The sequence below is a fragment of the Embiotoca jacksoni genome, unplaced genomic scaffold (genome assembly GCF_022577435.1).
Source record: "Embiotoca jacksoni isolate LCO1_2020_lvr unplaced genomic scaffold, fEmbJac1.0.p SCAF_8, whole genome shotgun sequence".
NCBI classification, from domain to species: domain Eukaryota; kingdom Metazoa; phylum Chordata; class Actinopteri; family Embiotocidae; genus Embiotoca; species Embiotoca jacksoni.
Genome location: NW_027185436.1, coordinates 5,475,001 through 5,493,164, shown reverse-complemented (window position 1 = coordinate 5,493,164; position 18,164 = coordinate 5,475,001). Strand labels below are relative to the sequence as shown.

Here is an 18,164-nt window from a genome sequence, read left to right as displayed (position 1 = left end):
ATTGAAGAACCTTACTCTATTTTTAGTAGTTTTGTTGTATTTGTGTAAAGTCTCTTTGCCACATGAGCGTTAACTGGTATTTCAAGTTAAAACAAATGTAGACGAGCATATCATATCGCTCAAACTCGAGATAGGAAACCTTGAAAGGTGCTTTTTGACCACTTGGAGGCAGTACAAACAAGTTGTAAAGCAACACTGACATATTATCCCCTTCAAGTAAGTATAGCAATCTTGTTAGCAAACACTTGCTTATGTACACGTCCTGCATGCATGGAACAGCTCTAGTTCAGAGTCGTGTCTGCCTAGCCGATGAACAAAGGGCAGTCCAATATTCCCTTTCCCGTCCACTTATTTTGCTCTGGTTTAGATTCCATCAACTCCTAAAGGAAAATATCTTGCTCTTTTAGTAGCTTAGTGCTTCACTGAGCTCATTAACTAGTAGGCAATTTTGTGTGTGTGGGGTTTGGTGTTGAGGCGATACAGTGTAGTAGCTTGCAGTGCCTTCTTTGCTGGAAACAAAGAGCAGCTTAGGAACTGGCTTTCAAGCGGCCCCAATTTTGGAATTAGGCAGCTGCAAAATGAAGACGTTGCCAAACGATGCAGTTCCTCAAATAGCCACTTGAGTGTGGCTGTAAAAGCAAGTGAATCCCTCCAGACCCCCATGTTACAAGGCACAACTTTACAGCAGAAATAAACATGTTTACAGCCTAAGAATGCGTTTGGTCTCTACAGCTAATTTCCCTGTTCATCACAACCGTATGGGAGGTAGAGGGACATTTTTCTAGAACTCACCCATTTAAATCATATTAAATCTTAAGGTTACGCACGATTACGGGCTAGGCTGCTTAAAGTGATAGGTGGGTGCTGTCTGAGTTGCTGTCAGCAGGTTCAGACTGCCAGCTACAGTTAGAGACTCTCCACAGCACTGGTTTCAGCAATCACACTTTATTCGACCCGTCTCAGCTCCACCTAGTCACCACCTCTTTGGATTAGCCGCCCCACTGAGCATTAAAACTGCTCTTCAGGAAATCTGTGGGTGACGTCACCAAAGTTACATCCATTTTTTTATGGAGTCTGTGGCGACTACCAGGCCCAAACTCACTACCTGACTAGATAGTGTCTGGCCGGGATCCATTGGGAATATTTCCTGTCGTTGCGTCTTAATGGGCGGATATCGCGGGTTCATTTTAAAACTATTGGAACCAATCAGCATTTATCACAATATGACGTAGGTTGTGAGGCAGAAGTGACTAAGCTGTAAGTGCTGTCATCACTACAGTAAATGTATTAATTCTATTAATGTTATTAATGGCTTATACATTTTCAAAAGTGTTTTAGATCAGTACCAGGCTTTTGTAATACATGCAGAAGTTTGCAGCACTGCGAGTTGACATCTAAGTAAACTATCCCTTTGCTTTGTGTGTTTTCTCCTGCTAGTGTAGCTTACTTTGCTTTAGTGACCTTCTGAGGTTTTAATTAATGAGGGAGGACAGCCCCATGGACTGTTTGACAACCTACTGGAGAGCTGCTGGTCCAAAAAACATTTTAGACTAGCATTTATACACGCAGTTTACTGTAAGTGTAAAGAATTTAGTAAACGTGTTGGCTATAAAATCAGTTAGGATTCTCACTTTAAGCTCTTGTGTGACAGGTCTAACAACTTACTTTTTTATTCAAATAGTTTTATGGTACACTCCATATTTTTATACAGTATGTGTTGTGGTTAGTAGTAGTGGTTGCAATGATTATTTATTTCAAAGTCCAAGTTATTACTCTTTTTACCTCACTATAGTATTGGGTTCTTTGCCTGTAAACAGAATATCTCAGGAAGGACTCGATGTAATTACTTTGAATTTGACACAAATGTTCACTTAGTCCCAAAGATGAACTGATTACATTTTGGGGGTCAAAAGACACAGTGACCGCACATAACACGTTTTGGGCCATAATTTAGAATTCATACACTAATTTTTTATAAAATTTGACACAAATGTCTGATAGGCTAAATGATGAATGGATTACTTTTTTTTTATATGTAAAATGCCAGCTCTATTGTTATCAATGATTTTCTGGCCTATATTCAACACCATAACCCAGGAACAGACCATGAAATTTGTGACCATATTTCACATTTGGTTGGACTGATTGGTGACACTCATATTTTTTGTCCACCTTGAAACTTTGCTGTTTGTAAAGATCTTTTGGGCTGTGAGTTTGAAGCTTCAACATTTTAGAATTTGTAGTTTCTTTGCCGCAACATCCATTTTTGAAGCATCGTCTACTGTCATGGCTACAACTCTGTTTACTGGTATCAGTTTCATTGACCAAGTATGTGAACAGGTATAAAGCATCCCTTCCAAATCTTCCCTGCATATCTTAAATGAGTCTGGACAAACATGGATCTTAACTGCAACTAGGTGGTAATTGTAGTTTTATAATATTTTCAGTCCTTAAAATTAAAAACCTTTACATATGTTCACATACCTCTTTCTATTCCCAGAGCAGGAGATGTGTTTATGTGTCAGAAGTCATATTAACCTCGCAAGTCATCTTATTTTCTATTATTTTATCCTGTGGCAGACGCTCACATTTACACACCGTCCCTCAACTTTTCTTCACCCGAGATGATTCTGAAATGACATTACCAGTGACAGCCAGGCAATAACAAAAGTACAAAAACTTCTTTGAAAAACAATAAATCAATAAGCCTTGCCAACATATCCTGTAACATTCCCGACTCCTTGACACCTGAAGCTCATTAAACACAGCCTAATGTCAACTTAGAAAAAGAAGAGCACACAGAGGCTCGCCTTTTCACAGCCTATCACAATAAGAGCTACTGAGCAACCTTGATATATTGTATATACTAGAAATAAATATGATTGTCTTTTAATCTGATTTTATTATACTGGGGACTCCCGCTGGCAAATCTACTGAGGGCTGATAGCCTGTAATCTTATTGCAGGGAGCGCGGCGTATTTCATATCCCCTTCTTGATGGTGTTTTATCATGTCAGGACTATTATTGTTCCTATTGGTATATGTGTTTCCCCATTTATATGCGCTGGTGTATATAACCTAATAAATCGAGTTATTGCACATTCTTGAGCATCTGTCTCTGTTTGCATATGTATGTGTGGATGTTTGCGTGCGCCCAGAGGTCCCTCCTGCTCGGATGTGGGTGCTAATTTTACCCCTCAGCATGCCGGCCTGCTTTGAGGGTTCTGCTCTGTTTATGAACCAGGCATATTGACCCAATTTGTGGCCTTGGCGCTTTCTCTCGCGTTTCTTTCCCCCTCCGTCTCTCTCTTTGTCCTGGGCATATTGTGAGCCTGCACGGTCGGAGAGACGGGCGCGCTCAGTCTGAACTAAACGGCACACGCATCATTGAGCAGCATTACCAACCTCTCCCGACTCATCACTCTCACTGAATGCTGCAGGTGTGTGTGTGTGTGTGTGTGTGTGTTTGCGCGCGCGTGTGTGTGCTATATGTGTCCGTGTAGACGGCCTGTTAACTAGAAGGTCCAATAAATCAACCTGTCTGTCCACAGCCTCTTCCCCTCCTTCGCTCTTACGTACTTCCCCATTACTTCTCCCTCCTTCCTCCTCCACGCTCATCTTTTTGCTCCCACTTTCTCTCTTTCATCCTCCATCGCTCTCTCCATCTCTTTCTCCTTTAAGTCCTGTAATTCTTCTTTTAAAGCTCGGGGGGTGGTGTTGGAGGCATTATGTGCCTCCTGATAAATCACTGTCTGCGAGCACAGCACAGTAACACGGCCATCTGCAGATCGACTTACTGTTGTGTGTGCGCACGTGTTTTTTCTGTCAATGCATAGTATTGTTCCAGAGATTCTACACTTATTTTTAACACCGTGCATTTGCGTGCATCACGTGTCTCAGGTATTCGTGATTGTATATTATGTGCAGCTTGTGTGTGCATGAATGCACTACAGCTGAATGCAGTATGTGACCAGGACAGATCTCCCTGTCCTGCTGAATGGTGGCTGATTGAGACACATGGACTGCCTTTGTGCCCTGATCTAGTTGCCATTGATTATCTATCAGGGTTTTTGATTGCATCCTGGAAGTAATTCTTTTAAATAGGCCCTAATGGCCTCCAATCTGGGCTGATGACGACCTCAGAGAGTCCAATCGCAGATCCATTTAGGCCCTTTCAGACCCCTCCACGTACACTCTGAAACTCAGGCTCATAGCTCCCCCCCCCCCCCCCCCCACTACTACCTCTTTACCTCGTGTGGTGAGCATGAGATCAGCACCAGATTTCTACGCTCTGTTACTTCCATGCAACAACACAATGACAGTGAAAATCTGCCTCAAATTTACAGAGATCTTACACGTCCTTAATAGGACGGACCAGGTCTTTGTAAAGATTACAGAAGTTGAGGATGGCAGGAGGAGAGCATAGTAATTGAAACGGACAGCGTGAAAGATGGAGTGAGGCGCAGAGAGACAAATTGAGTGTAATCCTGCTCTTAACAGAAAAAGACTAAGTGGGAGGGAAGAAGTCCAGGTTTCAGATGGGCAGAAAGAGGAGAAAAATGAAGCCCGCGAGAATGAAGCGGTATGACAGATCGGTTAGGGATAAGGCAGAGGATGGGAGGGTAGGCAAGAAGGGGGGGGAGGGGGGGCTGGTCGTCAGTATGTCAGGTTGTGTTATTATAGTCTGAGGGTTGGATGGAGGCATGAGAAGGAGGAAGAGTGGAGGAGGAGGAGGAGGAGGAGGAGGTGGGGAGTTGCAGCAGACAGGAAGAGGGCTCGCCGTCTAATCCTCCAATTTTCTTACATTACTGTTCCCCCTCCTTCCCTCCACCTCCGTCCTTCTCTCCACCAGCAGCTCATCCCCCCCTCCCCCGCCTCCCCTCCCACCCGCCCTCCTCCCCCACCCACCCCTCCCTGCTGCCAGGCCTGTCGACAAATGAAACCGGAGACAGCGGCAGCTTCACAGAGATTGACTTGAAGGAGTAAAACACACACAGAAAAGACAGAGCGAGACAGAGACCTCCTGCACCTCTAACAGCATAAATGTACCTAGAAAACCCCAGCGGCTCGGCCATCTATTGTTCTGCGCTGGACAAAAAGAAAAAAAACAGTGTAGGTTCTTACATGCGATCTATATGTTCTACAGATTTTCCTCAAATGCAGTTAGATAATTGATCGCAGCTATACAAGCTTGGAAATGTAAAGGCACCTGCTGATTTGAATGACACATGGAAAAAAAATGCTGCCGTCTTATTGTGAAAGCGGCCCTGAGCATGATCAATAACTTCCTGCTGATGAGGACAAAAACCTGATGACAGAATATTAAATTAAAGAGATTGTTTTTCACTGGGAATGTATGAACAGCTCACTTAGCGAAATTACAGAGCAATGATGACAAACAAGCTTCCTTTGCCAGGCAATGCTGCTTGTTAATATGTTGAGCCTTGTTTAGTTATTGATAGATTTTTTTTTGTGTTATTTTCCCAGGATTTTATTTAATTCCGAGACATACTTTGCCTGGTTAACAAGTTCTGATTTGATGAATGGCTGCTGTTGATGAAACCTTGGTCCGAGAATGGGAATGAAGCTGAGCTTTTAGGGAAATGAAACCCACAAATTCAGAGTAATGTTTCTACAATTAACGCTTGATTTCCTCCAACTAATAACAGTTGCATGCCACAGAGCAACACCCCGCCCTTGAAAAAAAATGTCTCTAAGGAGAAGGCAAACAATACACGTCGAAAACACTCTTTATCCCCTGCTCGGAACAAACTTCTCAAATTGGCTCAATCTTGACCTTTTCCAAATTTGTCTTTAATTTCCTGCAAACAAGCTGACTTGAATTTTTTTTATTTTTTTTTTATCTCTTTCGCAATAAAAGTTTGGACAATATTCTCATCGTCTCCTCTTCACCGGTATTTTGTGATTTCCATTTCCCCGCCCTCTTGATTGATTTGCATTCCAATCACTTCTCATTGGGTGAGGCAGAACCCTGACTGAGTGGGACTAATTTGCCATGCTAATGAGATGGCTCCGACAAACAGAGCCAGCTGGAGACCAGAGTAAATGATCCTGTCATCAGTCAAGAACACAAACATGGCTAACAGCTAATTAGCTCGCGGCAGTTTGTAGAGGTGACATTCTGTCTGATCTGTGCTGCGGTGGAGGGGGAACACAAAAAAGGGGGAAACAATGAAGAAGAGAGGAAAAGGGAGGAGGAGGAGGAGGGAGGCTTGGCTTGAATTTTGCCTTTTTGTTTTGCCCAACACACCTTCGCGGCATGCGATGTATAACCCACACAGGCACATGCTCACCACCATCTATAACTTCCCTGTTTCTTTCACGTTGCACTGTGCAATGAGGATAAGAGTGAGTATGTGCCATCAGAATGAGGGGAGAAAATATGCTAAGCAGACAATCAGAGGTGTACCCCCTGGTGCTAAACAGCCAATCATGGCTGTCCCAGTGTGTGTCACCAGCCAGCAGGAGGCAGAATTAGTCCTGGTTAGCAGCCAGAGCCCTGCAGAGTGGCTGATTAGTCTTTTAGACTGAAGAGGAGACAGAATGTTAAATGTCCGACTGCCTATCTGAGACTCTCCTGCACAGCAGACAAAGGCAGGACTTTTACATTGAAAAGAAAAGTTAGCAGCTGCCCTGTTACCTTGTGAATGTGATACACTGAACTGAACAATAGTTACATTTACCTGTGTTACACACCCGTTTTTTTTAGCCTGCATTTAGGGAATTGATTTGTTTCAGTAGAGCGAACATGGATGAGTTGAGGTGGACTAATGCCTTATTTATTTGGATTTTCAAAGACATTGATCCACCCGATAACTGCTTCATGATGTTTTCTAATGTTATTTAGTTGTAGTGCTTAAACTGTAACTCCTTCCATGGCCCCCAACACACTGAGGCTGTTGTATGAAGGCGGATGAATGCAACATAGTAAAACACAGTTGTAATGTAACATAACGTATGTCTTCATAGGTGAAATGAATGTTGCTGACGTCAGCTCGTCACAGATTTCTTTTATGGACTTCAGCTCCAGGCTCAGGAGGTCACAAAGCACAAACCGACGGTGCAGAAGATACTATAATTTCTAGTTGTTTGGCGACAGCAGATTAACATTTTACTGGCTACGTCAGCACATTTCACACATGTACACCGATTAAGAGAGCATTGAATAAACTATGTGGCTTGTGATTGAGAGACTAAATCCAACGTATGTCCCACATTAAGTGGGGGTGATATTTATGAAACAGAGACGTTCTGCCGCTGTATTTCTGCGGATGTTTGTGCTGTCCACTCATGTTCTGGATCAGGTTTGGGCTCAGACATGTTCAGATGGATTTAAAAAGTTGCCATTTCCAAACACGAATGAGAAATTTCTTTCTTTTCTTTAGGTACCTCCACTCCAGCAAGAGTTAAAAGCAGGGGTCACGAGCACCCAGTCGGCTTCCTGAAATATGGGCAATCAGTAAAAAAGTGGGCTTTTAGGAAGGTGGGCCTTAAAAAGACAGGAGCGAAAACATTTCAGACAGGATGAACTGAAGGACCTGTGTAAAATAATTACAAATTTTTTTGAACTGTGAATCATGGAAAGCTACTCTGGTGAACTCCAGAATATAAAAAACACTGAAAACAACACAGAAGCTCCCCTTTAATAAACACTTACAATGTTCATTAGATATTTTTTTTTATAGTGTACATGAATAGGGATAAATGTACCCATAATACCTACTTCTGTAACATCTACCACAAGCTAACTTTGTGCACATTTGTGTCTCTGATTGGCTCTTTGCATTCTGGGCCCTCAGGATTTCTGTTTTCAGATGTTCTCCATGTTACTGCCTCCCTGGTAATTAATTGTTCTTCATCTGTCTTTTTTTTTTTTTTTTGTCCTGCTTTCAGCGTCCGGTCTGTCATCTGGTCGCTCAATGCTATTTCAGTTTTTATCAGCTCGAACACTTGCATCCATCCATTTGTAATCTAATAAAGAAATGGCAGCAATCTGTATGTTCCTTTCGGGGGACTGGATGACTTTGAGCACCAGATGCTGATGTTCCCCCAGAGTCGTTACCGAGATGGAGCCAATCCTTAACTGTCTCCAATAAAGACACACACTTGCACTCAGACACACACACACACACACACACACACACACACACACACGCACACACACACGCACGCACACGCACACACACACACAATGCGCTGGCTCCCCGTGCTCACTCAGTGTGGCGGCAGGATTAACCTGCTGGTAGCGGAGTAAATCCAGCGCCGCGCTGCCTCCGCCTCTCTGTCTCTGTGTCTAAGGAGGCCTGGTTGTCCCTCCCCACAAGCTCACTGTTCAAAGGGGCGGCCGCCGGGGATTAATGACGTGTTAAAGGGGCAACCATGGGGGATTTAGACACAGCTTGCTGTAAGGACAGGAGATTTAAGAACACGGACCGGTGGTTAGTGCTCATTGAAGTATGATTAGTTAGACACCGAACCCCCAACACACACATACACCAATGGCAGGCAGGTGCTATATTATTATTCTATATACCCAGAGGGTAGTGTGGTGGTGAAAGGACAATGTACTTGTCTCATTGTAAATATACCTCTGTAACCCTGCTGACCTATAGGACAACAGAAGCCTGCAGGATCGTTGTCACAGCAAGCAGCATGGCCACATCTTAAAGTCAGCTGTAAACGGTTCAGATTTATAGCTCTGATTTGTGTCTTATTTTAAGAGGAGAAAGAGGATAGAATTGGATCCTTTTAAAATGTGTCATAAGTCGTATGCAGTATTGCTTACTATGTAAAAAGCTTTGACTACATGAGCTATACAAATCAACTATTTTAGACATTTAAAGTGTGTTGTAGTTTAATTGACATGACAGGATGTAAGCCACATTCAAAAATTGTGAAACAGAGATGCATTTGATCAACTTACAGTAAGCGATAACTCATGATAACACGTGCAAACACTAAGGGTATTTATATTTGAGACAACACTTCACTGCATAAACTTGCGTAGCTTTAACACTTCTGTAGACATGTAAACCTCTGTGGTCATCATTTAAACAAAATATCAAAACAGAAGTGTGTGGTAATTGTTTCAATTTATTTAATGCTTCAAATTTTTTTTTTAAACTTTGAAAATGGGATGCATTGTGATTACTTTTCTTTGTTTTCCAAATGAAAAATCTAATAACAAATAAAGGCAAAAAAAATTCAAATAAATCTGACCTGGGGAGTTTGCTGAAAGGCACATAGAGGCAGCACTAATGTTTGCCAAGATTGTTTCATTAAGCAATATTACACAAGAGGGTGTGCTTTAACGTCATTAATTGGCACCACAGTGATGTGGTCTGGACCAAGGCGCTTATAAAATATGTAATCACAAGGCATTCCTATTGTGAAGCAATTCGCTCTCAAAATATATAACTTTTTGTTGGTGCGATCTCCGTTTCCATGGAAATACATGGTGTATGACTAATAGCTGGCAAACAATGTCACACCAGTAGACTCTTATGTAATGTATGCAATGTGTAATACGCCAGCAAGTAGGCTGACCCTTAGTAACGACCTAGCAGATGATTTCTAGTCTTTTTTAATCCTTTCAAGAGATGGTGAGATTTCTCAAACTAAATAAATACAGCACCTACTGTGCAAATATTTTGCAACGATTTTCCACTTTCATTATTCTACAATCACGACATTGTAAACCTCAGGCGTATTAATCTCGTCATGACATGCTGAAGTCTAATGATTTTAGCTAGTTGCAGACATTTTGTTCGCTTGGCCAAAAGCATAACCAGATGAGGAATATTACAATATTTTTCAGGAGGCTTAGAATTATCATATTTTGAGGAGTCATAACCAAGAGAACAAATGGGCGTGAATGTGTAATTTTAGAAAACACATTTTTATCAAGCCGCTGTTATAGGCTTAGTCAGCATCGTGTGAACTCATTTCGCAAGGGCATGAATGTAACGGATGTTTATTTATATGTAAAAGTAACGCTCTATAGTTTTAAATCGATAACATGCTTACTTTATTAGCTCAACTTCCGCATAGCCTGCTGTAGTGCAATCTTTAAATAGGCTCCTCTGCACCAATAACTCCATCAGTGTGATGAGGCAATTTTTTTTTTTTTTTAACAAATTTGAATGTGTAAGAAGCAGTAGTGCCCAGACCTCGTCTACATCATCGTCACAACAAGCACGGTTGGCTGGAAAGACGTCACGTGACAACAGATCTGTATTGTGTAATGAAATTATTAATATGAGCTGGCCAAGATGGACTACAGCTACTGATACTGTAACAAAATGATCAAACTATATATTATGGGACTTTTGACATTATTGATTGAACATTGTACACAAAGCAACCATTTTTAAGTACAATAATCATCGTATATGTGGCAACGCTGCTTGGTGCCGATTGTTTGCCCCTCTCGTGGATGTGGTTTTCAGAGGATGACGTTTTATACTGTGTTGTTACCGTATGAACTTTTTCAGTTATTAGCGCCCCAGCTCACCTCCACATCCACCTCTTGACTTGTAGCAAAGGTTTTCACTGTTTTAACTATTTCCACAGAGCTGCAGTGTCCCGTGGAACATGAAGTCAGTAACTATACGTACAGTAAATCTGAGGATGCACTTTTGCTTGGCTCTTACTTCTGCTGCCATGATATGCGGAGCAGGTTTACAACAATGAATGCAGCCTGCCTGATCATTTTTTTATGCCCTTTGTTATGCATTTTACCCTAAATTGCACCTTCTGCACCATTTTAATTTGATGTTGTTTAAAACAATGCTTGCTGGTCCTAATCAAGCGACAACCCACCGTGATGTCACTCATTGGTTTGTGAACTGCTGTTTTGAAGTCTTGAGTCTCCCAAATTTGATGTTGCCATCTTGTTTATTTAGAGCCAGAAGAGAGCATATTTGGATGAGCTTGGGAGGAGTGAGACTGACTGACAACCTGAGGACATAATGCCCGCCCACCTACACGGTCAACCTGACTGTACCCAGGCATGTCAATCAAACAGGCCCCACCCCAAAACCTCTGTTTGATGCCCAATATCTAATTAATGATGGAATTAATTTCAGAAAGACCAACAGAGCACTGATCAGAGAGAATTAAGTGAGTGACATCAAAATAACATGTTTTTTATGAGAGAAGAGGAATTTGAGTCTATTGGAGCCAAAGGTTTTATGAGCCAGCCCCTCGTGGCCTTCAGTGGTATTGCACTTTAAGGCACTTGGCTTCACTTTTCAGACCCGGAGACTATGTCACTTTTTTTTTATACACAGTCTACGGTCCTAATACGACAAAGCTGACAAAGAGCTGTGGCTGTGTGTGTGAGAGAGTGACAAAGCAGGGAAGGAGACGTGTGTGCAGGTGCTGATATCTAGTTGGGATCAGTGTGCTGAGCAAGATGTTACGGTCGGGTTTCCTTGCCACCCACTCCCCACCACAAACCATGTCAAGCCTACCTCCTCCCCCTTAATCCTCCCTCCTGCCATAAGCCACTGTGCACCCTCCGTACACACATACACATCCCACCCATCTAGCTTCAAAATCCGCTCCTGTGCAATCTCCTGCGCATCAGCTGCCAAATGAAGTTCCTCTTTAGAAAAAAAAAAAAACAACTTGGCTGTTGAATCGTCTGAGGCATCGTGCCTGGCGGCAAAGGCAGCCCTTGTGTTGAAGCCAATAATCCGGCATCAGGGCTTCAGGTGCGCGGAGGGCTGTGATTGACAGGACTCGATATGAGGCCCTCGCCTCACTTGACATTTGGGTTTCATAAGGTCTGGAACAAAAGGCAGGGGCAAAATAATCAGAGAGGGGCGCAGGCAAATAAATCTGTTTATTCCTCCTCACCTGCCCCCCTCCCTCACCTCCGCACCTCCTCTGCTCGTCCACATCACGGCTCAACCCTTGGAGGGGAAGGAGGGAGAGCATGATATTACCTTTTCAGAGCCTTAGTGGATTCGCGCACCACGACAGCAGGTCACTTTAGGCCCTGTGCTTACCTGAAATATTAGTTTGTATGTGTGGTAGATAGAAATGAGTATTTGAATGGCTGAGGTGGTGTGTATGTGTGCACAATGCCGTGTATGTAGGAGGGAGCTGCAGAGACAACAGAAACGACAGAGAGACTGACGAGGATGAGGATTGACGTAGTGTCATATTGTATATATGTAGGGCTGTATGTGTCTGAGCAACAGAAAATATCAAGGCGCAACATGAAACAATTATAAAGTCCTCCTTTATCATGTTTTGTAAGTCATGCACACACCTTTTCACAAATTTTATCTTAAATAGCTACAATAAGTCATGATAAATCTCAGGGAAAGAGAAAAGAAGTCTAACGCAGCACAAGATGATGACGATTTTTTTGACAGTCAGTTAGTTCTGCTAAATGGCTGAAAGCCGTGGTTTGAAAACTGCTGACCCAGCAACAGTGTGTTTCATCTACCCACACCGAACATCTACTCCCAGCCATAAATGCAGGCTGACATACACTGATTCCTTCAAAATGAATGGTGTCAGCTGAGTGAAAGAGGAAGAGAGTGCCGGTCATAATATTTAAATTTACTCAGCAGTAGGTGTCCTAATTGGACTGTAGCACTCAAAGGGGGGACAAATAACATAAAATGTCCTGTAGGTTGATTCTGATTTGATCTTTTAAGTCATTTTACTTACATCTACAGAACATACATACTATCTGTTTATACTTTTTTTTGAACAAAGGATATTATGTATGTGCTTTTGCACATGTGTGCTGTAGGTTATATTACATTGTAATAAGAGCAGTGGGGTTATGACACAGGAACTGGTCTGGGATCAGATCTCATAAGATGACTGAGACAAAAGAGGAGTGTCATAATAGGCTAAAGGCCCATTGGCATCATTTTAAAGCATAATCACAAATGTGATTGTAGCTAATACATTTACTCAGCTACTAGTTTTGTACAATTTGTGGTTGCCTACTTGAAATTGACTTGACTGTTGGCCTTAATATTTTACTCCACCAAAATTCACAATGGACATATGCTTTTTACTGTGCTAAATTTTAGCTGGCAGTTATAGGTAATTTTTCAGGATAAGATTTTACACATTTTACAGATGCGAACCATGATGGATTCATAAAACCATGTATTGACAGGGATTCAACTACTTAATAGCATATCAAGAAGTTAAAAATAACACAACTAAATTTATTAAATGGTGCTTACATGTTATAATATGATATAATACAATATATGATACAGTATGATACTAATAGGGGACATTATGCCACCTAGTAAGTACATTAAGTTGATACTTTAAGTACTTTTTGTAGATAATTATTTTCTATTTGTGCTTGAGTCGCCTAAACTTTTGAATGCATGACTGTTACTTGTGTTTCTATGCTGTGCTTCAGTTAAGAAGACTTATTCCACCACTGGCCTCACAAACTGCAGGTGCATCAGTCTAAAAACAGAAGGAGCAAAACTCAAGTAAACGTTCTCCAACATGTCACTGACATTGATTAAAGCGGACTATAGAGGAGGTAATTGACATGCAACCTAAAACCCACCTTTGCAGCAATCATAATAATTCACCTGTAAGTGTTTACATTATTTCGTCTACCCCATGATATGATTTACATCCTGTGCAAGCAGGTTGAGGTACCCATGAGGAAGCTGAATGAAAATCTAATTGCAGGGTTGTTAGTGCAATCTGTGGACGTAATAGCGGACTATTTAATAGGAGATTCAATTAAAAAAAAACAGGAAATAAAAACACGAGACACCTATGGGGGCCAGATGTTCCCGTCTGCCTGGAAGTGTCTGTAAAAAGCACATAAGTCAACAGATAGTTTCCCGATTAATCCCTGTGACATCTTTTAGTACCAGACCGAGCCCCCACGTGGGGAGTCTGCATAAATTACATGCTTCTGGATGCGATTGGACAATTTATGGATGATTGGCAGGAGGATGCAGCGCTCTCTGTGCACTTTTCCGTCGCTATTGGCTGCCTTTAATGGCCGCTCCTCCTTCAGACGACACGCCATTGGCTTTGGGGGCTTCGCGGAGGAGCCGGGAAGTTGTAGTTCTTTACAGCAGACGCACATCTGTAGGGTTTATTATCGACTAATATGAATTAAACTACACGTCCCGACGTCACGGTACTGGCTCTTGTAATTGTTGTGAATATGTAATTGCGCTCGTACGACTGGTTGCTTCTAAATTTGGCGTCGCAGGGGCAGGCTGTGAGGTGGTCGCTCGGCCGGTGCAGTATGAGGATGCGAACGTTAACGGAGGCTGTAGGAAATACACCGATAAACGCGTGAGAACGGCACGCTGTGGAGAAGCTCAGTCGCGGACGAGCAGGGTCCTGATGGGCCGAAAAGTTGATGCTTTGTAGGAAAAAATCTGAGAAAAGAGAGGATTCGTTGTTAGTTCAGAAGGATAACATTACGCTTTGTGTGCATAGAATAAGGTGCTGGAGATTTTGGAGAAGATTGAGGCAACTTCTGCTTTGATTAACACACCGAATGGACTTTTGAAATCCCGTTTTACTGTCTTTGGCCAACCAAAGGTCCGAGGATGTTTCCACTCTTCACGGAACCTGCACGTAGCCCGCAAACTGGCCACTGACTGACCTTTTACGCACGGGGGAAGATCGGTTCGCTCGCGTTTTTTTTCCTGTTCATGTGGATGAACTTTACAATACATTTTTAATGATTCGAGATCTGAGCAAGATGTACCCCCCGGCTCGGCATCCGGTAAGTAGAGAGTAGCAGTCAAGGCAGTATGTCAAAACAGCGCTGATTAACAGCCGCGCGCCTGATGCGTAATCAGTTTAGATCAAGTTTCCGTGCCACTGGGCGCTCGCACGGACAATTGCGCTCATTGTCAAACTGCTGCAGCTGTATGTGTGTCTGTGTCTGTGAGTGTGCGTGGGTTAACGTGTAAGGAGACTGAGTGAGACCAAAAGGGCCATCCGTATCACAGAGGCCTATTGTCAGCTACAGTCCTGCCTGTGTGTGTCGTGACACTGAACTTTGGTGGCTCAGTTCTTCCTCTCTTCCCTCGCACGCTGTTTGGTTTGCGTTGAGGTCCCCCACCAGCCGGGACAGCCGTTCAAGTTCACCGTCACCGAATCCTGCGACCGGATCAAGGAGGAGTTCCAGTTCCTGCAAGCCCAGTATCACAGGTAAGAGTCTGAACATGACTTTAACGCTGCATGGACGCATCAGCTCATCAGCCAAATGACAAAATATATATGAAGCTGTCTGCATTGCGTTGAAGAGTGATTATAAATTTGATCGTTTTGTTATTCTGGGTCTACATTAGAGCTGCAACAAGCAGAGGATACATTTATGAATTTATTGACAAAAAAAATGTTAATTGTTTATTTATAAAATAAGTCATTTTTAAATGAGAAAATACCAAACATTTACTGGTTTGTAATTCTTAAATGTAGTGTAGAAGTATTTTATGGTTTTCTTCCATATTAAAGAAAAAACATGTCTTTTGGACCGTTAGTCAATAAAAACAAGAAAGTCACCTTGGGCTCCAGGGACTTGTAAATTCGCTATTTGTCTCACAATCACATAAATAGGACAAAGAATTCATCAAGAAAATGATCAATTATAGATCAATCAATAATGGTGATATTCATGAGCTGCAGCCTCAGTTCAGTTTATAACCAGAAAGCCTCAGATTAGTTTAGAAAAAGGTCTTCCTGTGATGCTGCCTTGCACCTGCAGTCATGTATGAGTCAGACGGTATGACCAAAACATTAGGGAAATGCATGATGCAACGACACGAAATATGAGACAGAAACTGATTTCTGTTAAAGTTTTGGTTGAGAGGTGAATTATTCTTAGTTTGATGTAAATATCCATGTGAAGATGCCATGAAATTCTGCTCCTCAAGCACTCGGTGTGGAGCCAACACATTGCTAGTTTGTCTCAGGTCCATCTATCGCCAGAGACGACCCACAGGTAAACCCCATCGACCTCATGTGCAAGTCTCTCTCTGCAAGTGCAAGTGGTGTGAAATACTTTTTTTTACCCGACATGATGAAGTGTGAAATACACTGCTCAGGGGCAGAACCATAAGCACGATACCAATGCATAGTAATCACCTACTTCTGGCCACCTCGTAATTATGACCCAATCACCTGGTGAGATGAACCAGTGGTCCTGTTTGCTGGGCAGTCCGGGGTCTGAACGGGCTGAACCAGTGCGCTGCATGCTTAATGCTGCAGATCAAACTGTCTCATAGCAGTGAAACCCTAACAGGAGGGAGTTGCTGATTTGGCGGGGGGCGGGGGCTAAAGGGTGGGTCGGATTTACATGCTGAGAATACATCATGGCAGTCATTATGTTTCCTTATTTTTGTTTGTCATAAATGCCATATTTTTTTTTTATCAAATCTTTTGTCACACCTAGTATTATTTAAAGCTTTCTGACTACATTATTAATCCTTCGGCTGAGATTATTCTTCAGCCTTCTGAGTGGATACAACAAACGGACACAGTTACAGTTATTATCAAGATGAAATAAAACCTCTTCATTGCAGTGAAGGTGACATGTTATAAATTTTTACATTTCATCCAGCAGTACCAAAATTCTTAAGATGATTCCAATGTTTATATTTCAGTAACACGCTAAAATAGTTTAAAAAAAATGTATTTGGTATATCAGTATTGCAAGTGCACCTGCAAAAATATGATAACATTACACACCTCATGATTTGCTCATAAGATTCACAAAATCCTGCTGCAGTGATTCATTTAAGATTTCCAGGAATGCACGGCATCTAAAAGAGGTTATCTTTTGTGTAAAATGGATCCTCGTTATGTGTTTTTTTTTGTTGATGGTGCAGTTTGGGCTTTCACTCACACTGTAAGAATATAGGATGAGGTTTGTGTGGTTGTCCATTGATCCATTAATTACTGCACTGCATCTGCTGAGTAAGTGCACTGTGTCTGCAGGGGGGGAAATATGGCGCAATCCAAACAACTTTTTGTCTCTCTTTCTTCGTTGCACTCAAAATTAGAAATGCAAATTTAAAGTGACAGGTTGTCCTGACTTCACTGGCTCAGTATTCTGCAATTGGCATCTCGTTTCACTTCCTAAAGTCACGCTTTGTCAATTTCTTATATGATAAAACATTAGTTTAGACGGATAAGACTTCTAAAGTTGGTAATTATTTCTATTCTGTGTCTGTGTGTGAGTGTGTTTGATCATGACCTCGACTAACAAAACCTTTTCCTTTTTTACTCACAGTCTGAAACTGGAATGTGAGAAATTGGCCAGTGAGAAAACGGAGATGCAGAGGCACTATGTCATGGTGAGTTTCTCTGACTGTATGTGTAGTCATTAGTATTTTTTCACCTTGTGCAGTTAGAGGAACAGAGAGGACATGTTGAAGAAATTTCCCCTCGGGGATTAATAAAGTGTATAAAATCAAATAAAAAAAAATGTTTGACTGAACCTGCTTTGATCTTTGTTTTTTTTTAGTATTACGAAATGTCGTACGGACTGAACATCGAGATGCACAAGCAGGTAAGAAACGTTTTTTACTCAAATGTCTGAAAGAAGTCAAATCACACTGTAGTTATGAAGGTATTTCTGTGTCTTTATTATGCAAGCAAAAAAGACAGTTTTAAAAGCAAATTTCTTGCGCTGCAATCAAAAATCAAGTTTGTAAGTAAAAGTATATGAACTGAGATTAAAATTATTTGCGTTGCAAACAAATTTGCTCTGACAGTTTTGTTAGTTTTGGTCACAGAATTAAGAATTTTGCTTATGAAACTAGAGTTTTTGGCTGCAAATTGAAAACCTTTGCTCTCAAGTCAAAAACCTACAAGTTGAGTTGGATGTAGTGGGCGGGACATACGCTGGAGACGGGAGTTTCTATTGATGGATTGACTTCAGCCACACTTTTATTCTCAGTTCACATATTTTTACTTACAAACTTGATTTTTGATTGCAGTGCAAGAAATTTGCTTTTAAAACATTTTTTTTTTTTTTTTTTTTGCTTGCATAATAAAGACACAAAAATACTTTGATACTAGTGGGTGTCAGGTGGTAGGCAGATGGAAATAAGATCAACAGGAGTTTAGTTTGAGTTTTTTTTTTTATTTGTAACTGCAGTTATT

At 41.7% G+C, this 18,164-nt stretch overlaps 1 protein-coding gene across 4 annotated transcripts in view; it reads left to right on the top strand.

Annotated features, from left to right (window-relative positions):
- The first annotated feature begins 14,252 nt into the window (after positions 1–14,252).
- LOC138191532 (transducin-like enhancer protein 4) overlaps positions 14,253–18,164 on the top strand; it is a 39,993-nt gene continuing 36,081 nt past the window's right edge. For 3 of the 4 annotated variants that reach the window (XM_069138407.1, XM_069138405.1, XM_069138404.1), the window contains exons 1-4: positions 14,253–14,775; positions 15,109–15,206; positions 17,290–17,353; positions 17,524–17,568. In XM_069138407.1, coding sequence (XP_068994508.1) covers positions 14,731–14,775; positions 15,109–15,206; positions 17,290–17,353; positions 17,524–17,568 — 252 coding nt within the window. In that variant the 5' untranslated portion in view covers positions 14,253–14,730. The remainder of the gene's footprint in view (positions 14,776–15,108; positions 15,207–17,289; positions 17,354–17,523; positions 17,569–18,164) is intronic. The other variant, XM_069138406.1, reaches the window with a different exon arrangement.